At 39.4% G+C, this 25,457-nt stretch overlaps 2 protein-coding genes across 2 annotated transcripts; one reads left to right on the top strand and one right to left on the bottom strand.

Annotated features, from left to right (window-relative positions):
• The first annotated feature begins 896 nt into the window (after positions 1–896).
• On the top strand, positions 897–12,582 carry c20h18orf54 (chromosome 20 C18orf54 homolog). The gene is made up of 15 exons (XM_084746204.1): positions 897–1,932; positions 2,984–3,119; positions 3,403–3,562; positions 4,897–5,064; positions 5,666–5,819; positions 5,911–5,980; positions 6,110–6,281; positions 7,091–7,161; positions 8,170–8,278; positions 8,445–8,567; positions 9,913–10,003; positions 10,085–10,142; positions 10,737–10,910; positions 10,992–11,047; positions 12,333–12,582. The coding sequence occupies exons 2-15, from the start codon at positions 2,985–2,987 to the stop codon at positions 12,481–12,483; spliced, it is 1,692 nt and encodes a 563-aa protein (XP_084602330.1). The 5' UTR covers positions 897–1,932; position 2,984; the 3' UTR covers positions 12,484–12,582.
• Positions 12,583–15,650: 3,068 nt separating this feature from the next.
• Positions 15,651–18,332, bottom strand: spag16 (sperm associated antigen 16). The gene is made up of 3 exons (XM_084746203.1): positions 17,046–18,332; positions 16,685–16,789; positions 15,651–16,572 (listed from the first exon to the last, which is right to left on the bottom strand). The coding sequence occupies exons 1-3, from the start codon at positions 17,994–17,996 to the stop codon at positions 15,925–15,927; spliced, it is 1,704 nt and encodes a 567-aa protein (XP_084602329.1). The 5' UTR covers positions 17,997–18,332; the 3' UTR covers positions 15,651–15,924.
• Positions 18,333–25,457: the final 7,125 nt, after the last annotated feature.

Here is a 25,457-nt window from a genome sequence, read left to right as displayed (position 1 = left end):
AGGTATGGAAGGGAGGGTGTAGTGACATGTTAGCAGTCTGCAAGCTCTAATAAAGATTCTAAGAAATTTTTCTGCATATAAAATAAATTTTTAACTTTTCATTCTGCTTTTGTTCTTTAATAAAATAAAACAAAAGTACAAGTCATGACCTATGTCTGTGCAAAAAATGGCACAATTATATAGGTAGTGTAAAACAAAAACAGTGCTTTTATAAATTTGAAAAAAGTAACATTATGGTAGATATCGTAACAGTCAGGTACGGTATTGAGACATTTTTTATTGTAATTTTCAATACATTGTCACATTCCTACCATTGATATTAAATTGGCCGAGTACAGTCTTTCAAATATGACAGTTAGAAAATGAAAGTAAATTGAATTCAATCAGTCAACCAGTTACTTCACATTTTGCTGTTTTACAAGATATTTTGTTGTTTTTTAAACTATTTACATGTCTTGACTTACTGTAATTTTTAATTTCTCAATAATGTCTCCACTAATATAAAATGAAATTTACTAAAAAATAAATAAACAAATGTAATTAATTAAATGTTATGTGGCCATATTAACTTAAATAATTAGACCAATAATTGATTTCAGAAATATGTAAATAATAGATAAGTTAATGTATGCAGTGGAATAGGGATGTAACAATACCAAAAAATCAAGGTCTAATAGGCCCAATACCATGATAAAAAATCCATAATACAATATTTATCACAATATTAAAAAAAACAAAGAAAATGACAAATTGAAATGTCCTTTATTAAATAATAAATCTGTTTTGTTTTTGTTCTTATAAAATAGTTTTTTCCTTTTGAATTAAAGTGTCTCTACTTTCCTCCTTTAATAAAATAGAATAAAATAGGCAGTCATGACATAAGCATGTGCAAAAAGTGGGAAAGTATTTTGTCTTTGTCTATATATTTGCATTATGTATGTACAACTGCAAAACAAACAACAATCCAGCAGTCACTAGCAGTTCCTTTCAACAATAATGATGAAATAATGAAAATAATAACACAAATTAATTAACCATGTGTGGTAGATATTGTCACAGTCTGGTACTGAATTGAGACTTTTGTTTTTTAATCATGCTACTGTGATATTCAGTATGTTGTTACATCCCTACAGCACAGTGTTTTTGACTTGGTACCGTTTTGTACCATATTACGTAACATTTGTTTACATGTATTCTTGCGGTTCATGGTGAGGCTACTCTGATTGGAGGACTGCGTGCGTTAGGATCTATTGGTTCCTGGTGCCTGGATTTAGACGCAGAGTGATCACTCTTTGCTTTTTCCTCCTCACACCTCTCTATGCCACCACTGACGTCACAGGCTTTGGGTTAAAGAGGCATGCAACAGCCACGAGCACACCAAAACTCCCTTAGAAAAACTGGCTATTTAAAGTTTGCGTTGCGTTTGGGCAAGATTCAACCCGTAATACAACAATATCTATATTTTTTATGTTCTGTGAAAGAGCGTCCTTTAATTCGTCATGAGTCACACACAGCAATAATGATGCATTTTAATGCAGTTTTAACTTTATATTCGGTCCCCCTCATACAGATCTTGTTCCCACCCACAGTTCTGACAAAGCGGTAGTTTACAGCGACAGCAGGTTGCTGAAGCTGAGCTGCGGAAAGTTCCTGAATATTCAAAAAGTCAGTAAAATGTAACAAGTATTACCATGCGAGGCGTGTTTCTCCGCTAATAACAATGAATAGATTGTTTTTACCAGATGTTTTAATGGGTTTGGCCGAACGTCTTAGGCGGAACCAATCTGGGCGAAACTGATTCCAGACCAGCTGTGAGTTAGCTTCACCCGGGAGCCTTGAATTTTCAGTTCAGTGGATTTGAACAACAGTCACTGTTCACTGAACAGGCTGGACACGAGATGTACTGAAAAGGAGACAGTATGGAGTAAAAGGGTAAGTGTGTTATTTATTGTTATAGAGTAGCAGGTTTGATTCGAACATTTGGATCGGTTCCTGTGTGTGCGGACTAATATAGCAGAAGTTTTTAGCTTAACTAGCGTCAACTTTTGAGATTTTCTGTAGCTCTGTTAGTTAGAATGGTTATGAAAGGTCCCTTAAACAATGTAGTCACGTAACCCCATAAAACACCATATATACACCACACTACCGTTACGTTTAAATTTAGTAAAGCTGTATTTTACGGTATTGTTTGCTTTGTGTTTTGGTTGTTGTTGTTTAGCTAGCTAACTGTTGGCTAAGCTAAAGCCAAATTAGCAAACTAGCTAACGTCAGTCAGTTTTCTTCAACGTTAGCGGTACAACAAACCTTAAAACAACCTGAAGTCGATATTTACAGGCCTTTCGTAAAAGACAGAACAAGCAAATCACTTCACAGCACTCCGACACTTACTTTGAGGGGTTGTCAGGTCATGGTTAGATAGGTTTAACATGTATGTCTGAATTTTAACCCTTAGTAAATCTGACTAATGCGTTTCACTGGTGTCTAAGGTAAGTGTTAAGCTAGCTGTCTGGCTACAGTGAATTCTGTGGTCCTTCAGACTGCCCATTTCCGCAAATGTGATGGAAAAAAAAGATCCTGTAAGTCATTATGATGAGAACCTTTTCGAAATAATGAGTTTGTGTCTCAAAATAATGACTTAATATCTCAAAATAAAGACTTAGCATCTCAAAATAATGAGAAACTTTCAAAATAATGACTAAGTAGCTCAAAATAAAGACTATCTCAAAATAATGACTTATTATGTCAAAATAATGAGAAACTATCAAAATAATGATTAAGTATCTCAAAATCATGGCTTAAATTCTCAAAATAATGACTTATTACCTCTAAAAAATGAGAAACATACATTACTATATATGGTATAATACATGAGTATTTAAAAATAATGACTAGATATCTCACCATCAACATCACACCAGCGTTTTCTTTGTAGTTTAATGATTTATAACCTGAATGTGCTCATTGTAGTTGTTGTTTTTGTCAGCATGGAGTCCAGCAGCTTGGTCGGTGACTTCCTGTCTCCAGAGTCGACGGTGACTTCCCTGCTGTCGAGCTCAGGTCACCTGAGGAGCAGCCTGCTGGCTCCTGAACACAACACCACCTTCAGATATAGAGATAAGGTTCACTCTGCTTCTACTGTTTCTACTGGGGCACTGTTTTGCACTGTGGAGGAAATCAGTCTGTCTTTACCCTCCTGTCCTGTTATGATAACTGAGCCAAATTTGGTAGCCATGATTCATCCCAGCTGACTAACACTGATGTCACCTTTTTGTAGACCAACATGGAAGTTAACTCCTCAGAATGTAAACGGCAGATTTTAAATGGAAGTTCTGCAGTGGGTTTTTGATGAAGAAATTGAGCGTTGGGCTCAGTAAATCACCCATACTTCTTGATTAATTGCAGAACTATGACTCAGCCTCAGCGGCGTTGGACGCCTACATCGCAGACTTTGAGAGCAGTCGTCATCCGAGCAGCAAATCATCCACTGGAAGGCTCATTCTGCCGCACAGTCCGCCCTCCACGCCGAGCAGACCCAGAGTGAGCGGGCTCAGAAACAAAGATGGTAGGTCTTAACATAAGCACGTCCAAACTATTCCATGAAGGGCCCCAACCAACCAACAGACCAACCAGACTGAATTTAGTTGATTAGATGAGTCGAGCCCAGTGTGCTGCAGTAACATGGCCCTTCATGGAATAGTTTGGACATGCTTGTCTTAACAGGTCCACTCGGTTGGGTCAGGAACAAATTATATTCAGTCATTTCCGGTCTGGTAGGATCATCTTGTATTGCTGCTGCAAATCCCAGGTCTGTGGGTCTTATAATACCCCAGTGGATCTAAGCAGGCTTTCTATCACATGGTATGACAATGTTATAGAGCTACAGTGCTAAATCAGTGGAGTGGTCTAAACAGTGGTTGGAAAATTGGCAAAGTAAATGGGATTGGAATTAATTATTGGATTAAAACAGTATTTATGTTAAAAAGAGAGAGCAACAGAGCAGTGAGTATGACCTGGATCAGTTTTACTGATGGAATTAGTGCTGTGGAAATGTATGTTATACTAAATTTATGAAGACAACAAGTGAACATGGAGGAAATGTTGAGGTTCTATTGACGGAAATTAGAAATAAAAGTCTGTCTCTAATCTATATGTATATATTAGAGGTTGACCAAGATGTTTTTTTTTCCAAGGCCAGTACTGATTATTACCAATGAAGGACCAATACTGGAATCAATACATAGTATATTTGCAGTAAAAAATTAAAGTCAGTGTCAAAATTTAGAATAACATAAATTCCAACACAAAATAATGACTTGTAACGTAAACAATAACATAAACAATTTAAATGCCCTAAAGCATATGTTAAATTAAATGCTGCAAAATAGAAGCAGTTGTATTTCATATAAAGACAGAGAGACTGCTGCATCAGAGCCAAATGAGCAGATTTTTAAATAATAATAATTTCGCCGACACCAATATATGCACATATTTTTTTCCACCTGATTGCAGAGAACATCAAGTGTCTCTTGTACTGAATTAACTGACTTCTTTTATCTTGATGACCCTCTGGCAAATGCAGACATAAAATACAATACTGTTCAGACTGTCCACATTCACTGGATAAAACAAGAAAACTACTGCTGATAGGATTATTCACTGGTGCCCGTTTCTCTGTGTTCTTCACAAAGTTGTTGTAATGATAAAATTAGGCTGGAAATAGAATTTTTAGTGTCAAAGGGGTGCGATTATACAAATATTTAAATTTTAAAGCCTTTATTGGCCTACAGCGATGGCCTGCCAAGATTATCATACGTACCAGTTGCTGTGTAATCAGTTGTCTTTATGTGATTGTCTTTATTTCTCTGAATGTTACTGTCCTTTTCTTTTTACCCATAGTTCTCAGGGAGCGTTTGACTGACAGGGAGCTGGACTTCCTGAACCTCCCCGTCAGCTCCCTCCATCACAGGAGCAACCGAGACAGACTCTCCATGACGACAGATGAGCTGCTGTCCATCCCTTATGACGGCTCCATGCCCGTTACACACACCTCCGCATTCATCCAAGGTCTTTAAATGCATCACCTACACCTTCATCCAAGGTCTTTAAATGCATCACCTACACCTTCATCCAAGGTCTTTAAATGCATCACCTACACCTTCATCCAAGGTCTTTAAACACATCACCTAAACCTTCATCCAAGGTCTTTACACACATCACCTAAACCTTCATCCAAGGTCTTTACACACATCACCTTAAACTTCATCCAAGGTCTTTACACACATCACCTTAAACTTCATCCAAGGTCTTTAAACACATCACCTTAAACTTCATCCAAGGTCTTTAAACACATCACCTTAAACTTCATCCAAGGTGTTTAAACACATCACCTTAAACTTCATCCAAGGTCTTTAAACACATCACCTTAAACTTCATCCAAGGTCTTTAAACACACCACCTGCACCTAAACACATTCCCTGCACCTTCATCCAAGGTCTTTAAACACACAACCCCCACCTCCACCCTCCACATTCATCCCAGATTTTTAAATGCATCACTTTGGAATTATGGCATTTGTCTGTTCGTTAGATGAATCAATAATACCAGTATTGATTATTTGCAGTCTCTGTATCTCAGTTGCTCTGATTCATCTCATCTTCTGATCCAGGGCTCTTGTCCCAGTCTGGAGGGTCCCAGCCCTGTCCCTCCTCCTTCAGACCAGCACACAGAACGTGGGACAGACTGAGTAGCAGCCAAGCTGCCCCCCGACTGAACCACAGCCTCCACCACTCTCATCCATCCAGGAATCCCAGGAGCTCCAGGTTCAAGCTGTGATGTTTTCTGAAAGATCTTTGCTCTGTCCTGTAGGAGTCCTATGTCACATTTTACATTTCATGACTTCTTCTTCTAAAGGTGCAGAGGAAGAGCAGGAGCAACCATGTTGAGACCTGACACTGACATCCCTTCAGTCAGCTGTTACAGGGTGACTATCATCCACATTATATTTGTCTCTTCAAGGTCTTTTTTCCTCATCTTCACTGCTGCTGTAGCTGCTTCTCTCTGTCTCTGAGGGACAGTCTATTGAACCTCGTTGTTCCTCTGTCTCCATCAGTCTGCACATAGAGCTGCGAGGTTAGAGCAGTCCCTCCACCTCCCTCACTGGCTCACCAGCAACAAGACTGACATGGACTGCTCTGGCATCAGCAGCGTGCCGGACTTCAAATATCCAGCCTGGATCCAAGGCTGTGACCCCAGTGAGCCGCCAGAGCTGTGGGACGAGCACGGTACAACACACCTTCCACAGTCCATACTGCACGTCTGCCTTCCGTGTTACTGAGTCCACATGGCACTGCAGAATCAGAATGTTTGATTTATTTTTCAAAAAGTATAATAGAAAAAAAGAGCATTTTTGACAGCAACCTGGTTTTATCCTTTGTATAAAATTAAGTCGGGGCTGTCTGATCAGGACCTTTGGGGCCAATGGCTGAAAGATGTATTGATACTGATCACATGGTCGTTTTGAAGCTTTCTCTTTATTGTGATATTATTTATTTGACTGTTCTTTACAATATTGTATATTAAGTATAAGTACAGAACAACTTTGAAATAATGGCAAGAATATGGTTGAGTTTTCTGATAAAAAGCTTTTTAATAGAATTAATCAAATTAGAATTAGAATTATTATTCTTTACCTGCCTTTGTAGAAATGAATGGGATATTGTTATGATTTAGCATTTAATTATCAAAATAAGATAAAAAATAGCAACTCTGCCATTTTAAACAACCTTGTGGCCAATTGAGTGTAGATTTCTGAGTTTATGCAGTAGAGACTCTCAGAATAGTTTTTTTTAATTACATGACTATTTTGATGCAAACATTACCTGATAGTCTTTACTAACCACACGGAAAGTCTACCAGTATTTGGTGTTTGATCGTATTAAGTTCGGACAATGACGCTTCATTATCTGATCAGCCAATAACAATCAGTGGTCGATTAATTGCGCTTAAATAATTTTACAGTAATAACAGTGACAATAGTGAGTCTAATCTGGCATATTTTCAGCAGTTTATATATTGTTTCTTCCACCTGCAGCTCCCAGACCTGGAGCTCCATCCTGGGTCGCAGACCTGGAGGACGATGATCCAGACCAGATACCTGCAGAGGTGAGAGAACCAAATCAGTCCTGAATCAAGAAAAAGTGTTCACTAGTCTGTGTTCCCAGATAGACTGTGGGTGAGAAATATGTGACAACATGTGACAAAATAATCTCTGCCTACGGTCCACTTACTCTGTAGCTGGTTCAGGTGTCGCCATGTGACTCACATGATAACAGGTGGTAACCACTGACTCCATTCACAGAAGAAGACCATGAGATGCAGTTAATACTCTGAAAAAAAACTTTTATAAAACAGAATGAATCCAGAAGACCTTAAAATGTGTTTTAAAATGTCTTACTAAATGACACTCTGAATTAAACACATTGGTTTTTACAGAGCTGATAATGAAAGTAGCTAAAGAGTTACACATCCTGCTTCCTTCTCATCTCAACAGAGACTTGCACACGCACCGTAACATTTGGAATTTCACCCCGCAATGCCAGTTTCATCAGCTGCATCTAGCTGAGACTGGCCAAACTGGAGATCCCAGACAGGCCAGGGCCAAACACAGCCACAGTTTGACAGAGAATACAGAACTGAGGTGTATTTCAGCTGAATCAGCTAATTAAGCAGCTAGCTCCTAGTTAATGCTCCCAACTAGCTAATGCCAGCTCCAGACAGTGACAGTGGTTTGTTTGCTTTAGCAGCAAGTGATCTCTAGATCAGGTAACTCTGTAAGCTAAATCACCTTGGTTCTGTACTCTCTCCTCAAACTGGGCTTATAACATTTAATGACATCTTTAGGATGAGTCCAAGTGGTACTACTTCAGTTAAAGTCCAGGAAACAATTCATGATACCAGTACAAAATCATTTGACAGTGTCAGAAACCTAATGACATCTTTATGACAAGTCCAAAACATTACACTTGAATTCCAGAAAAATATTTCTGACACATTTATAACGGTCTCATGAAAACAACATAAATGTGTGTGTGTGTGTGTGTGTGTGTGTGTGTGTGTGTGTGTGTGTGTGTGTGTGTGTGTGTGTGTGTGTGTGTCTGTGTGTGTTATCAGGTCGACAGCCAGCAGAATCTCAGAGATCTGAGGCTTCAGTTTGCTGAACAGATTTCTCTTCTTACTGCAGAAAGAAAAAGCTCTGATGTCATGGAAACTTTCCTCAGAGGTAAAAATTGTAGCTACAAGCTCAGCTCATGTGGCACTCAGAAATAAACAAGCTCTGGCCTGAGAAAGACACTGACTTCAGTCAAAGATAAACAGGACAATAAACTGTTGCATCAAATTTTTTGTTCTAGTCTACTAACTATGTTTGTGTTTTTCCTTCTGTCAAGACAACAGGATTGAGTCTCTGATCCAGAAGGCAGATCGGGTGTTGAACTCTCTGTCTCAGTGTTCTGGAAGAGCAGACAGTCCTGCAGTTCCAGGTGAAACCAGGACTCAACCCAAGACACCAGGTTTTTCATTTTACCCTCCTGCACTTCCATTGATTATGTTTACATGGACAAAATATTCTGATTTTGCCCTTATTCTGAAAAAAAAACCCAACAAAATTCCTACGTCTTTACGTGGTTAGTGAAAATGAATATTCCTCTAATATTCCTGTTAACATACAGCCGGCACACTCTGATGATGGACACTCCTGCTTTATTTATTTATTTATTTATTTTTTCAAAGGTTTCTACTGGTAGCAAACTTGTTTGACCATGTGTCACCACCTTCTTGAAAATGTTGACGTTGTAATATGTGTGCATATCGAGAAAACATGTTGATATCAAAATTTTTAAGTGCAGCTGTTCTTCTTTTTGAAGAAATATAGACAAATACGGCAAAGTACTGGAAGTTGACAAGCCGCCGTTGCTGTGGTGGCGTCTCCCTACAGTTTGAAAACAAATAAATGTGAGCCATCATCAGAAGATTACAGTTTTTTTTTACTTTAACAGTTACTTTTTATGCAACATTGCTTTGGACAACAAATCGGAAAGAACCTGTGCAGTTCAGCTGCTCTAACAGTCGTGTCAAATTTCAACTTTGGAAAAAACGGAACGCAAAATCCACAAAGCTTTACTTGATGAAGAGTGCTTCTGTCTGAGACTCTACAGAGATTCAGTGAGTGTACAGAGGACCAGCATGTTTCACAGTGGATCAAAATGTTAACAGAAAGGAACCTTGCCCCAGAAAATCTTGAACACCTGAGGAAAAATGAGAATTCATATAGATTTTTTTAATGTGTATTATTTTATTTTTTTCTCTCCTTCATTAACCATTTCTGGCTATTGTCACAACCACCATCTACTATGTAAATTTTGAAGAACATTAATGTCACCATCGTAAAAGGAACCTTCATCAGTTACCGAGTGCAACTGTTTAACATCATCAATCCAGTTATCCATCTGTCACTGTCAGCAGGCAACAACAGACACTGTGTCTAGAAGATAACCCCAGACCCGTGAGATCTAGCAAAAGTGAATATTTTTGAAAATGATAAAATGATAAAAAATCAGTGGTGGCACTGTAAGATAGCCAAACACATAAAGCGGTCATTGGATTTGTTTATACAGTTGGGTCAATACTGATGCTGATAGCAGATGGAATAGAAACAGTTCCATATCAGCAGCAGCCGTCTTCATTGTTTACAGAAGTGCCTCAATGGCCAGTAAGGTCGTGTACAGTCATCGTCTCAAACCAAAGGGAAATCTTGATCTCATGTCATCATCGTTGCATCAAAGTGAATCATCACATATTTTCTCCACATGGTGCTGCCTTGTTCTCACTGAATAACTGTTGTTGTTGTTGTTGCAGACAATCCTGTTGGTTGTGTTGAAGAAGCTGTGAGTCCACAGAACACAGAGGAGCTGCTCTGTTCTTCCTCAGGCTGTCGTCTAGTCGCTCTGTAAGGCTCCTTTATGCTCCCTTTGTTGTTAGTTCTGATGTACCACAACTAAAAACTGAATGATATGTGATGAACCTGCAGGGAGTCGGCAGCAGCAGCAGGGGGCGCCACTGAGGCTCTGACTGACAGAGGCGCTCAGGTAAGTGTCTCTGTCCTCATCTTTCACTTTTCCACCTTCACTGTTGATTTTCATTCAGTGCTGCAACTAATGATTATCTTCATAGTCAATTATTTTCTTGATTAATTGATAAATAATTGTTTTATAATGTCAGAAAATGGTGAAAAATGTTGATCTGTGTTTCCCAAAGCCGAAGATGACATCTTCAAATGTCTTGTTTTACCCACAACTGACAGATATTCAGTTTAATGTCAGAGAGGTGTAAAGAAACAAAAAACTTTAATATTTATGAAGCTGAAATCAAAGAATTTGGGCTTTTTTCTTAGAAAATTACTCAAACCAATGAATGGATTATAAAAATAGTTGGTGATTAATTAAATAATCGTCCCACTCTCTCTGCTTCGTGCTGTCAAACCAGCCTGTTGTTATAGTCTCATCAGTACTACCAGATTTGATACTTGAGTTTTGTATTCAGATGTACAAACAGCTGATCAGAGAATGTAGAACTCAGCTTGGTTCCTCATGTGGTTCCTTTGACACCTGTACACTGACGTCTAAATGATCCTCTGACTGACCTACAATCACAGTGCCCCGTCTGTTCTGCATCTCTCCCAGGCGCAGTGCAGCAGTCTTCATGGAATCAGTGTCTCAAAGCAGCCTGGTCCAGTGGAAGCTCTCAAACAGATGTTCTTCAGACTGCAGGCGGTGGAGGCGGAGCTTCAGCGACAGCAACGGGCGTCAGCAGCTCCAACTGACAGGCTACAGACAGAGGAGAGTCCAGTGAAGCAGGTGTGAACAGTCTCACTGCTGCTCACCTGTGACTTCAGGTTAACAAGTGTCAGGTTATATGGAGCTGTGTTTGTGTTGCAGACGCCTGAAGCTGAAGCAGAGCTGGACAGTTTTGCTGGTGGACTGTCGCTACAAAGGTAACTGCAACTGAACATAGTGCGTGAGTGACTGTACAGAGTGCAGCAAAGTGATGACCCCGACCAGGATGAGTCTCAAATCCTGTCTGGAGACATTATTTTAGACGAGCTAGCAGTGTGGGTTGAGGGATGGCAAGGTTGCTCTGTCAGTCCAAACTGAAATATCTCAACATCGATTGGATGGATTGCCATGAAATTAAGTTCATCGATTCATGTTCTCCAGAGAAAGAACACTGTTTTTGTTGATCCTTGTGTTGTTGATTTTTCACCACTAGCAGGTCAAAGTTGTCACTTATCCTGTGAAATATCCGATATGTACTGGCACCAAATTTTGTACAGCCTCAGCTGTACTGTGTTTCAGCCACAGGTGTGGACTGACTGAGTCCTTAGACTCGGCTTGACAAAATCAAAGAAGACTTGCAACAGGACTTGGACTTTAACACTAGTGACTCTTAACTTGGACTTGAGCCTTTTGACTTACTACTGTTGAATCCTTACTTGCTGAAATATTCGGTTCTTTCCCCCAAATCCAAATATTAAAAAGTCTGCTCTGTAAAAAGCATGAATCCACAAATCAGTTTCCCTTCATTTCCTGAATCAACTAACATTAACAACACTTAATTCTCCACATCTACTTAGTTTGAATCAATCCGACAGCATCCAAGCAAGTTGCAGGAGAGAACCATGAAAAAACCACAGATAATTTTTTAGTGCACAAAAACTACAAGGTGATTTCCAGGTTGAAAATAACAAACGGAGACGCAACAACTCCAAACTTTGTTTGACATTTCAAGTTGCACGAACAAGTGTAAGTCAAGGCTAATAACATAATTACCAAGCTAATGCTAGCTTAAAAATGAATTAATTTTGCAAGTCAGTGAGACTGGAAACTCGCTGTTATAATATGACTTGTTTAGGACTCGAAACTCAAAGGTTGGGACTTTGGACTTGAGTGCAAAGACTTGAGACTTACCTGCGATTTGTAAAGCAATGACTTGGTCCCACCTCTGGTTTAACTGTACTGTTCTTACTCCTTATAAGCAAATGTTAGCGCGCTAACATCCTAAACAAAGATGGTGAACATTATAAACACTTATACCTGCTAAACACTAGCCTGCTTGCATTTGTCATTTTGAGCATATGAACGAAAGAATTACATTTGAATGTATTTTTTCCATCAACATAACAGAACATTACATACATCAAGTTTCCGGTGCCATTTTATAAGGCTACTAGTTAAGTGTGAGGTAACTGAAGTATTTTTGCGAAATATTTCCATCCTCAGAGCTCTGCATCACCTGAGCCGTTTGAAGATGTTGGTGGAAGAACCCAAAGAGAAACACAGAGAGGAAGAGGGGGAGAAGGATGAAGATGAAGGACGCTACTCCTCTTCATCAGCTGACGGATTCACCTGCACTCAGCAGAAACCCTCCTGAAGCTGAAGGTGTCCATCAGTTCTCACTGTCCTGTCAGTGTCGTCTTCTGACTCTGTGGATGACTGGAAACAGGGTTTGTTTTGACATCACACAGTTGCTCTTTAATGAAATGAGGATGAAGCTCCGCAGCCTCTCTGCAAACTGAGAGAGGGAATGACCAGACCGACAAAATATCAACATTTTTAACACACTCCAATCATCTGTTCAGCTCTTTAGACACTGTTAGTGTCAAGTGACGTGTGAATGTACCAATATGAAAGGATGATGTAATGTTCAGTTGATTGTTACTGCACTGAAGTAATACGTCTCTCTACTCATAACCAGGCGAGCAGCAAGACATTGTAGATGACAGTGTCATAATGCTAGCTGAAGTTGCATTTAATTAGCATGTAAGCATGCTAACATGCTAAAAAATTAAAATGTTAAAAATGTGATGGCATGTTAACCTGCTTGTTTTTAGTATGTTACATTTAGCATTTTTCAAACATCAGCATCCAGTGCTGTTAACATGGATGCTAACAGGCTAACTATACCTTAAATACTGTTTAAAATACTGATGTTAACATGTCATCAGCATTTTAACATGGCAGTGTTATCATATTATAATGATAAATGTTACACACGCATGTTAGCTTGTTCACATGCTAAAAAGTAAGTGTTACATGGTAAATCTCGGCATGTAACATGCTGACTGTAGCCACATTAACATGCTAACATGAGCATTTAAACATTCCAATGTTACTAGATAAAAATGCAAAATGTTACATGCTCATGTTAGCCATTAGCTTATTCTCATGCTAGATGGTATTACAGACTAAACCTCAGTACGTAACATGCTTACTGTAGCCACATTCACATGCTATTGTTGCTATATTAAAATGCTAAATGTTACATGCTGAAGTTTAGCATATTCCCATGCTAAACACTAAGTGTTACATGATAAATAGCACGCGGTAAACCTCTGATCTAAATTAGGACACTTTTATAACTATAGACTGTATTTTATTGAGGAAAGTTCTTTATTTAACACTGATGTAATGAGCAGATTTGCAGATTTTGTTGAATGAAAAAATTGGTTAAAATGTTTTTTATTTTCCAAACTAAGGTATAGACGAGAGTCCAGTTTTGGTATTTCCATAGTAACACATAAGTATTTTACTGGTATTATTAATATGATTTTCAACTCTGCTATCTGTTAGCATGCTATTGTAATATTAGCACATTACCACTTCAAAGGCTGCCTTCAAAGGAACTCATGAGCTGGTGGTTACAACATGGGATATTGTGTCCATGAAATGCTTGGCGTTCAAGTGAATAAGTCATGAGAACACTGCTGCTGGGCAACGTGGACGCCAAAACTGTCAGGATCTGGTGGCCACAGAGGGTAACAGTTATAGTAAGTTAACAAATGCATAATATGATGTAGAAATTGTAATGACATGATGAAAAAAGGTCAATCAGAAATCAACATTTCCTCTTAAATATAAAATTCCTAAGAAAAGACATACACCACAAAAATTACAATATATCAACCTGCCATCCAATTAAAAATGAACTTCCTTGGTATCCACCATCTCTACAAACACATCACAACTCTTGGAGGATACCACAGAAGAGAGACGTTCATATGGACTCTTCTCATGAACACTGTACACATAACCCCATTTGGAGGCAGCATCAGTACAGATGAACCTGATGAATACTGAGCCTGACAAACTGAGTCTGAGATGTTGCAACATTTCCTAAAATATGTCCAATTTAGAGTGTAATAATACAGAAGTGTCTGAAACAACAAACATGGACTCCTGTCAGTCAGAGTCTGTCGTTCAAGGTCATTAAACCTTAATTTTAATATGCACAGTGTTCCTTTTACTGACTTAAGGACAAAATAAATCAGCTATTTTTAGATTTGTTTTTTTCCTTCTTTATGAACTTTACTGACTATGGTTTGGGCAGGAAATGGAAAACTGAATTATCAATCCATTTGTATTTTTGTCTCTCAGCTGATTGAACAGACAGTAATTGTTTTCTGTCTTGTTTCATTTTTAAAACACATTAAGGTGCCAAATCAGTGTTCAGGCAGACAGCTGACCTGAGTATGAAAAGATATTCATTTCAGAACAGATTGATTGGTAGTGTTTTATGTATTTATTGGTTGATTGGTTTATTGGTTTGGATTGTACTCAAACAGCTCACATTAAAACACGTCAATTTAACTTTCATGGTGTCAGATCATTTTAATTTTTTTTTTCACGGATTATTTTTACATTAATGGGAATTTGTCATTTTTGCACAACTTCCAAAACAAAACATGAACTGATTAGATTTTGGTGGTCAAAGGCCACTGTTGCCCCACAAAACATGTTTTTCCATAACTCAAGAATTCATCCACTAATTATGACAGGTGAATCGTTTAATCTAACAAATGCATCAGTTGACCAGCATCATCTTTAAATTGCTTCTTTTGTCCAACCAACAATCCAAAACCCAAATATTCTTCATTTACTGCAGCAAATTTCCACATTAAAGAAGCTGGAACCAGCAAATGTTTTGACATTTTTGCTTGAAAAATAATTGCAAATACTTTTGATTCATTAGATGGTGTTCTAAAAGTAAATGGAAAGTATAAAGTGCTCTATGATCCAGTTTGTACTTGCTTCATTCACAAATGTAATTCTTTTGGACACTTTTTCAATCTTTGCAGAGATCAAATGTGTGGAAAAATATCATATTTTCATATGAAGCTTGTTAACACTGTGGGGAGGGGAAAAAATCTGATGTAATTATGTGTTTACAAGTTTTAAGTGAATTGATTAGATGTTCATTTGAATTTGAATTGTTCCAAACCTCTGACTTTGCATGAAAATCAGATGCAGACTTCACAATAAGTTGAGTAAGTTTAAGAACCCCTGGCGTAGGATTTAGTGGTATCTAGTGGTGATGTTGTAAATTGCAAGTAATTGAATACTGCTTGCCTCACCCTCCCCTTCCAAACGTGTAGGATAAACTGTGGTGGCCCCGAAACTTGTGAAAAGCACAAAAGGCTGAATAGTATTTGGTTTGTCCTTTCTGGGTTACTGTAGAAACATGGTGGTGCAACATGTTGGTCTGTCTGTAGATATGCAGTAAAGAGTTCATTCTAGTTCAGTCTAGTAAGTAGCAAGTAATGAAACTACAATGATTCTTATTTCCAGGTGATACACTAATGAAAACATACTGATGACTATTATTCCATTTCTGACATAGATAATCTTACACACTGGACTGGCAAAGATTTTTTAAAAACATGTATTTTTCTCTTGAGTTAAGCTATCAGGAAAAAATATCATTTTTGCAACAAGAAAGCAACTTTTACAAAAAAAATCATCAGAATAATCAGATTATTATCTAATATATTATCAGCTGCTTTCAGTTCAGTTTTTCATTCAAATTCACATTTTGTCACGACCAAACATTAATCACTCCGTCGCTTCCTGCTGACATCACAGTCTTCCCCTTGTGGTCAAACTTGACACTCTGCACACCATCACTGTGTCCAGACAGGCTGGTCACCACACAGGAATCCACCTCCACCAGTCTGACCAGCCTGTCGCTGCTGGCAACAGCCACCATCTTCCCTGATGGGCTGAATGTCACCTGGTTGGCGCCCAGCGGCCCGGTATCTACCGTGGCTGTAGCCAGTGCAGGTTTCCTGATGTCCCACAGGTTGATGATGCCGCGGGAGTCACATGAGGCCATGGTGTCACCTGCCAGGCTAAAGGCGCTGTGGTTGCAGGGATGCTGGTGTCCGTGGAAGGTGGCGGTGCAGACACCCAGCCTGGCATCCCACACGGCGAGGGTTTTGTCGGCCGAGCAGGTGAGGAGGAGGTTGGAGAAGGGCAGGAAGCAGACGCTGTTGACGGAGGCGGTGTGGCGACGCAGGGTGAGGCGGCAGCGCTGGCTGTTCAGGTCCCACAGCTTGGTGGTTCTGTCGGCAGAGCAGGATGCCAGGAAGTGACCACACGAGTGGAAGGAGCAGCCCCAGGTGGGCTGGCTGTGACCGGACAGCGTCAACATGCAGCAGCCGCGAGAGAAATCCCACAGACGCACCTGCAGGAAGAACGAATCAAGGGTCAACCAAAGGATAAAGAAGATCAGAGAAGACAGAGAAGAGCAATAAGACACCTGATGTTGAGTTTTACTTTTATGAAGATGAACTTACCATAGTGTCTCCACTGGTTGTCGCCAGTTTTGCTCCATCAGGGTGAAAACTGCAGCCAGACAGCCAATCAGAGTGACCCTCACCTGTCAGTACCATCTGACCAACCTGACAACACACGTTACATGACATTAGCCAATCACCTTTTGACAAAATTCTAATCTTAAAAGTAACAGGAATATGTTGTTTTTTCACTGATTTGTCTCCTCAACTACTTTGACAGAATCTTATCTTCTGTATCATCTCATCATGTCATCCCATCTCATGTAATCCAATTTAATTGATTCCTGTCTCTTCTCACGTGATCCTATCTCATCTTTTCTCATCTCTCATAGATTTGAACATATGAACACCTTCCTCTGACCTTTTCTCCATCGGCAGGCAGCGCCCACAGCCTCCAGGTGCAGTCGTCGCTGGCGGAGGCGAGGATCCGTTCTCGTGGATGTAGGTCAATGCAGCTGATGGGAAGCTTGTGGGCCTTGATGGAACAGGACAAGCTGAAGGAACTGGGACTTTTACATTTATCAAGATCCAGCTGAGCCACGTGAGAGCTCATTGGGCGGCTGTAGACAGGAAACTCTGTGTCCTTTGGATGTCTGTTTATGGCGCTCTTTACAGGTGATTTACCAGCACTGCTGCTGCTTTTGATGCTTCTCTCTTTCTTGCTTTGGGATTTGTCTTGATTCAATCTTGCTTCTGTGGCATTTTGAGCTCGTTCCTTTTGTAGACTGATGAGCATTTTCTGCCTCAGAGCTGCTTGATATTTATCATCCAGCTGCCTCAGCACTGGCTCGTAGGAGTTGAGGTGTTTCTTCAGCTGTTTGAAGTCCTCCATCAGCCTGTTTTTGTCCTCAGCCACTCGTCGGTACTGCAGCCGGTGGAAATCCCTCTCCCTCTGCATCCTCACCAGGCTGTCCCCTGCCACCAGCACCTCCTGCCTGAGCACGTCTGTCTCTCTGCGGACCGTCTCCAGCTCGCTCTGCTGGAGCTGCCTGTGTGTGAGGGCGTCGGGGATGAAGAAGAGGCCCGTCGCTGCCATCGACAGACTTTCTGTCAGGAGTTTGTGAGCTGAGCCATACCACTCCGCCTCGAAGCTGCTCAGAGTCCGGCTCAGGCCGGCTCTGCGGAGGAAGTTCCTCAGGAAGTCGTCCACTGACTCTGGGATTTCAGAGATGATTAGTTGTCTGGATGTTTGAGGTTTCCTTCTTGAAGCAGTGGAGGAGGCAGCCTCTCTCATTGCCTCCTCAAAGTCCTCCTCCTGTGAGACCAGCTCCTTGTTCTCCCCCTCTGCTCTGTCTTTTCTCTGAGCAGACATTTTCCCTCCTCTGTCTCTGAGCTCCTTGTTTACTTGTTGCCATGGTAACTGTGCTCAGCCCAGACTTCTACTGGCGCTCCATGTTGTTTACCCTGTCACCATAGCAACTCTATGACACCTGTGCTTTGTTCTGACCTGAAATCTGTTTTGTAAATTATTATTTATTTAGTTACCTTTTTTTCATTACAGTTTTTCTTGATTGTTAACACATGCTTAATGAAACAGAGCTTTCTTTTGCGAATGTGTTCACACTTCTTCACTTTCTTTTTCAAAACACTTCTCAACTCATGGAAAGACCCTGAACTCTACAGAATTAACTGCATTTACCTGTGTGTCATAAGCAGCATTTTATATTTATTTGATATTTTTTCTTAACTCAAATTGTTCGGTTTGTTTTTTATAGTTATTTATTAGTTGTTAAAAATACCAGGGGAACTTTATTGTATATGCCCTGCTGTCATTTTGGACGTGCAGAAAGAATATTGGCCTATATATCAACATCAGAATTTTTTAATTCCCTAATATCAATATTGGCATCGGGCCCAAAAATCCAGTATTGGTCGACTCTAAAGCATTCATTTCCTTCATTTCCTTAGACAATTCATGACAACTTTTTATGCATGGTCAGTTCATAGCTGGCTACTTTTAATTTAGTGTATTAAAGAAGGAAAGCAGAGGCACTTTGAAAGGAAAAACAACTTCTTCAAGTAATTTTTCTTTTTTAAACCCTAGAACAGCCAAGGCGGTCACTTTCACTGTTTTCAAATTTATGTGTAATAAAGACAGGCAGTTTCTGACACAGAATTATAACATATATGTGAAGAATGTGGGTCTGTGTTAGCAGTCTCCCCCACGCAAACCTCACACATGTACATCTCAACAAACAGATTCAGTGTTTTATTATTCAGTATTTTATTTTTTTGCACTTTCATTTTTTATTTTGTCACATGGTTTGTCATTATTTTTGACATTTATCAGTCCCTCCCTTGGTGCAGTAATCCACTCCGATGGTTTCCTTTCCTTCGAAGCACCACACAGTCTCTGCTCGGGTCTCGTCATACTTTGCAGATTTCCCAAGATTTCTCGATTACAAGGTTTGTCATTGACATTGACATTTATCAGTATCAGTACTCTGTGCACTTTTATAATTTTGTGCTTGCTGTTTTGACTGAGTTTGAGGCTTGAGGGTTTTTATGTAAGGTTACTTTGAACACTCAGAACAGAGTGTGGTCTTATTCTCCAGGAACAAGATGCCTTTGATTTTTAATGAAAAAGAAAGGACACTAAAAAACATTGTAAAATGCATAACAATTTCTTCGAAAAGCCACTGTGAAATCAAGCATTGTGAGAAAAATCCCCTCTAAAAAGACCTCAAACATCCAGGAGGGACTTCAGACAGATTGAAGAGAAAGTTATCAGAGTCATGGATAGTGCGCAGACCATGAAAAGTCATCACATGTGTTATAGTTTGTTTCATAGTGGACCCAAATGCAGGACACAGACACAGATGCAAGATGAGGTTTATAGCTTTTACTTAGAGGAGTGGGATACTGACAGTGCCAGAGGGCAGAGGAGCAACAGTGGATGAATATGAGGAAGTCCCAAGGCAAAGGGAAAGGCGGTTAGCAACAGGCTAGAAATCTGCAGGAGAAACAAAACACAAACACTAGAGAACACTGAAATATAGACCCAATCCCAGCGTCCACCCACACAGACTCAGACTTTGAGTCGTGTTCTCGGTAAGTGTGAGGGCTCAGGACTGTCCCACAGTTCAGAGTGTTTTGACGCAGGTGATCAGGGGAAACCCAGAAGCATTATTTTTTAAACAAATGTACACATTATTTTTAGATATGTTTTTTTAATCACCAATTCCTCCCACGGTGACAGCTGCATGTTCCATCATCTGGTTTAAAACAAGTCAAATGACATGAACAACACTGTAAAAATACAAATGAAAAAAAACAGTGCAACTCACTTGAAGAGTTTTGAACCTTAAATTTTGCAGTAAGATCAAAAAAATTTTGATCTTTGACTTATAATCATAATAATAGTTGAGATAATTTACTTTTCTTCTTCAGATAAACTTGAATCTCTGAGTTTTAGAAACTCAAAAGAAATGTATTTATTTATTTATTTATTTTAAATTAAACCATTATTCACTTTCACATCAGTGAAATTACTCAATTTTTCAAATACATTTTTGGGAGGTTTCTAAAACTCAGAATTTCAATTTTCTCACCTTTTTATTTTTACAGTGAATCTGTTATTTATGTTAGCCCAAGTGACACACAATGCATCAATACAATTACAGATTTTACAAAAATTACAAAAGAATTGCCAGAATTATAGACTACATAACTTTTGATCAGAATAGTTTGACAAAATTGTTTTTTTTTTTTCATATAATTTGTTACTATAACAGGTAATTTTCGCGACAAAAAGGACAGGATTCAGGACAAGTGCTTGTAATTTGGGACTGTCCTGAATTCTGTAGGATGTCTGGTCACCCTATATGTAGCACACTGGTATTTGTGGAGGAAAAGAGGTTTGACTTTGACTTTGTTTGTCAAAATAACCTCATTTCCAACCCTGATTAAGGTAAGGACGGTCAGATACATGACATTTGAACACACTGAGGTGTTCCAGGGAGTTTGGAGTGTCCCACTGATCAAAGTAAGCAAAGAGTTCAGGACACAGTCAGACACACTCAGAGGTCAATCCAGCAGCTCCAGCTGGAGTACACAAGGTAACTGTAACTACTGCTGCTGCACAGTGACACATACAGGCCACAGATACAACAGAATGTGTGACTTGGTTATATTTAGATTCTGAAATATATGCAGTAAGTGTGCTCTTTTTTTTTTTTTTTTTTTTTTTGAGGTTGATCATGAAGATCATGAAGTCTGATATAACTCTTTATAACGCTCAGGTTTATCAGTGAATCGGTGAAGTGTAATGAACTACACTGCAGAGTTCTCTTAATGTTAATCAAAATACACATTTTTAAACCATAATTCTTATTTAGCTTTGATTTAGAAGGACTACAGAGCTGACATGTACTGGTTCAGACACATCTGATACTAAATGCTGCCAGTTGTTTTAGGCCCTAAGCTGCCAAGGGCCCCATCAAAACACCTCATAAATGTCTTTTTAAAAGTTATGTGAAAATGGCATCAGACTGCAGAATGCTTAACTTATAAGTGTGTCACAGCCTCCATGCTAACTTGGACTATTGTGTGATCTTGCTGCTCATCTGCTGATGTGATTGAGGAGGACAGTAGCCAACTCATATAAACAAGTCGAGTCCACAATGTTGCAACCCCCAGAACGGACAAACCAGATTTGGCCTTCTGCGTTTTGCACAATCACCGTAATTTCTCCTACATATTTAGGAGAGTGAGATGAAGTATTTTCAGTCTGCAAGCTCACTGCTAGACATCACTACTGGTCCTTTAAATCCAAAGAAAAACACAGGCTCATGGAACAGGAGGCCAGTGCCTCCAACAGGCTTGTGAAAGAGACGGACAGCGCCTCTCGTGGACTCAAAGAAGACATGGACAGCATCTCTAAAAGACTTAAGGAGGTCACAAACCAGCTGTCCTGCAACAAAGCTGCACGTCCCCAGAATGACCGAACTCAGGAGACAAAATCCAAAGCTGGAAAGTTGCAGGAAAGGCAGCCTGAAGAAGTACTGGAGTCAGAAAAAACACAGGAAGAAAGAAAGAAGGATCTGGAGGAAGGAGAAAAAGAGAGGCGTCTGTCCTTTTAAGAAGTCATCAAAGACTGGACAAACAAGCAAAAATAATGAGACAGAAATTAAAACAAACCAACAAGTGAGAAGGTGGAGAAGAAGGCAAAGAAAGGGGGTTTTCTGAGTTGGATGTACAAGAAGAAAGCCAATAAGTGTGACAGCGTCAGTGAGGAACCACTGCATCAACTGTCTCAGCACTGTTATTACACCAGTGTGAAAAATTGCATATCAGAGTTGGATGGTGAGGCAACCTTTCCTATTCGGGAACCCTTTTCACCAGCTACAGCCAGTCAACATCATGTCGGTCAAACTTGTGCAACGGTCTGACTGAACATGAGAGAGGAAAAAAAAACACAAATATGTCATTGTGACATCAGACAACCAGCCCTTTTACACCACAAGTTACATCAACCCAAATGTTGGTTCACTTCATATGTGGCATTGAGTTATTCTTCAACATAAAGAAATGATTAGTCAAGAGTCAGCCAACTGACAGCAAATTAAGCATTACTTATTTTGCTACGATCGTTTGTGACCAAAACTCCCTAACAAATCTCCAGTTCCAGCTTCTAGATGTGAATACTTGCTTTATATTAGTTTTGCATGATAAACTTTATATGTTCAGGGTTTAGTTTGGACATGTGACAGCAGCCTGCTTTTCAATGTATTTTCAGTTTTTGTAGCCCAAAGAAAAGTGAGAAAAGTAACAGTGATCGTGAACAAAAATGACTGAAATTTCATCCCTAGTTCTACATTTGTTCTGCGACTAAAGATTATTTTTATTATTGATTAATCTGATGATTACAGGCCTTGTTGACAGAAGCCATATTGATCTGAAATAGCAGGGTAAAAACACAAATGATAGCAATTTAAGTCCCGTTCCATTTAGTGTAGCAGAGCCTTCCCTGTGAGTCAACATGCGCATTAGCAACATCCCGACTGTGTTTGACCTGAATGGAACTGAACCTGAATTAGCAACATTGGTGACATCTGAGTTTATCTTGCTGTTTCATGTCAAGGTGACCGATGTGGACAAGGTCTGTTATTACTGGGGAACTGTGATGGTCATGTTTTCACAATATTTTTATTTTTACATTTCAGAGTCAGTTATTGAGAAAATAATCAGCAAATTAATTATTCATGAAAGATTAGTTCCAGGCCTACTTCAAATGAATTTCAAGCCTCATGAATACATGACACAGCACATGGCATCATGCTGCACTGTTACACACTAACAATGCACTAGGCACAGGACAACAATGGTTCTAGCCTGAGTTATACTTACAATAACTTATAATAACTTGATTATTCTGAATCCTCATCTTGGTCAGAACATAGAATTAAATATATCACAATTCATGCATCATTACGGAGGACATTGGCTGTATAATTTTAAAAAATCAAGATAATTTTAAGTGTATGCTATGTTTAGAAAATTTTCATCACTTTATTTTGCCATAAGCCCAGTATCTCTCTCTTCAAAACCATCAAACTCCTTTGACAAAGAGATTTTACCTCACAGAACACAGGAGTTGCAGTTTGTTTTTGTATTGTGTGACTCCTGTGTATTAAAGGGTTAGTTCAGATTCAAAGTCATACAAAGTGTGTCAGAAAAGTAACAGGACTTAGTGTGCTGTGTGAGCTATGAGTGAGGTAGGGATTAGCGGGTTGCGTCACTGTGTGACATGATATCGGGGAGTATATAACTGCAATCTCAGCTCTCTGCAGCCACTGTATGTTTTTTCATGTGCTGTTGTTAACAGCTCCTTAATTTCAGGTTGTCAAGCGATGGGCACAGAGCAACGAACCAACCTGAAGTTTCTGGACCGGCTGGGGAAAACTGTCAGAAGCACTCGGAATAGTGCAGCAAGTGTATGGAGATGAGACGATGTTGCGCTCACGGGTTTTCGAATGACGAAAGAGGTTCAAAGAGGGACACAAGGACGTGGAAGACGACCCCAGGAGCAGAAGGCCTTCAGTGAGCAGGAATGAGGCTTGTGGGATGTGTCACTGCCACTGCCACTATATTGAGTCAGGACTCATTCTGCTCAGACTGCAGAGACTCGTGTAGAGTGTAATGCAGATTCGCCAAAAACGCTGGACTTTTGTGCAGCTTTCAGATGTTCTAACAAAAGAAATGCCAAACCCAAGGAACAAGGAATCACATTTTACAAGTGAGAATGTTTTACAATGTTTTACCATTATGGACAAGAATCCTTCTATTAAGATAATATAAGGCCTGGCCTGACAGGCCTGGTAGTACATTAAGCTAACACTAGCTTATGCAAGGTAGACAGAAAAAAAATGAACGTTTGTATTAAAGTAATGTATAGTCCTAATTTAGTATTAAATCTGTTTCAAAGCACTAACATTGTTAACCTTTGTGTCTTTCTAGTTCTCGCTAATGTACTAAAGCATGTAGAACTGCAAAGCGTTGTTCAGATGGACTTGTTTTGTCTGTTACATTAGGTTCCCAAAAGATAAAGTTATACGACAGGCGTGGACAGCAGTGGTGAGGAAGAAAGACTTAAAGCCAAATGAAAAGACTTTGACAGGACAGGCAAGTCGTTTGAGAGTAGGAGTGATCCCTTCAGTTTTTAAATTTCCCGACCATCTTTGCAAAGTTAGTGTCATTGGAAAGTGTTTCTATAGAAATAATGTCAATTTGTCATGGAAGGGAGCATTTTTGGAGCAAATTATATCAGTGTACTGTGTCATGATTATGAAAATGCTAATAAATATATATAGATAAATAATTTTAAGTTCAGCTGTCACAAGACCTGGAGCAGTCAACCTCAGTGAGTGAAACAATTGTTGACTTTTGCAGGATGCAACATTTATGAAATGAGGAGTGTTGTGTTGTGTGAGTGTTTGTGCAAAGTTACATAGCAGCTGTGAACAGGATGTAACATTGTTGTTGACCCACTTTGATTCTACATCAGTCCACATCCTCCTCCTCAAACCAACCTTTGGTTGGAGGTAAAGTTGCTGCAGCTAGTAAGCTAGCATTAGTCAGCTTATGTTCGAGCAGATGAAGACCGAGTTGTGTTTCACATTTTTGAGATACTACAAAAAAGACACCACCATTCAGACTCATGAAACGCTGAGTGTTGCTCTTCTAAGAGCCTCCTGCACACCTTCAACATGTAGAGAAATGGCAACCGACAATGTTGCTATGATTGGACAGGCACTGTTTGAGGCGGGGTTTAGCAAAGGGTCAGTTGTGGAGGAGCATAAGAAATCCCAAGGATCGGGAAAGAAGGCACCAGAAGACAGTGAAATCCCTGCTTGAGGGATTAAAAAAAAACAAAATACGCTAACAGAGGATCTGCAACAGAAGCTTGACTTCTGTGCTGCTTAGTTGAACTGCCCAGCCCCTTCCTTGTTACATTTGCATGTGTAGAATTACTAATTTTGTAGATCATGTCTCATCACACACATTTTGATTGCATTCTCACTACTGTTCAAATGACAAATTTGATTATTTCATTTTTTTTTAAACATTCCTTTAGAAATTATCCTAATTGAGCTTCCAACCACATCATTTCATTTAATATCTTCTAATTAAAGTATTAATGTATAATGTTATATTGTGCAGTGATAAACTAATAGTAATGTTACGGTTTAGAAATGCAATTTATGGTAAAAACAGTGTAACTTTACTTGCCTCGTCTATCAACATGATGCCGGTCAATCTCATACAGTGATGT

This window comes from Lutjanus erythropterus, chromosome 20 (assembly GCF_056507025.1).
Source record: "Lutjanus erythropterus isolate fLutEry1 chromosome 20, fLutEry1.hap2, whole genome shotgun sequence".
NCBI lineage: Eukaryota > Metazoa > Chordata > Actinopteri > Lutjaniformes > Lutjanidae > Lutjanus > Lutjanus erythropterus.
The sequence above is the reverse complement of the archived record's forward strand: the minus strand, read 5'-3'. Positions and strand labels throughout refer to the sequence as shown.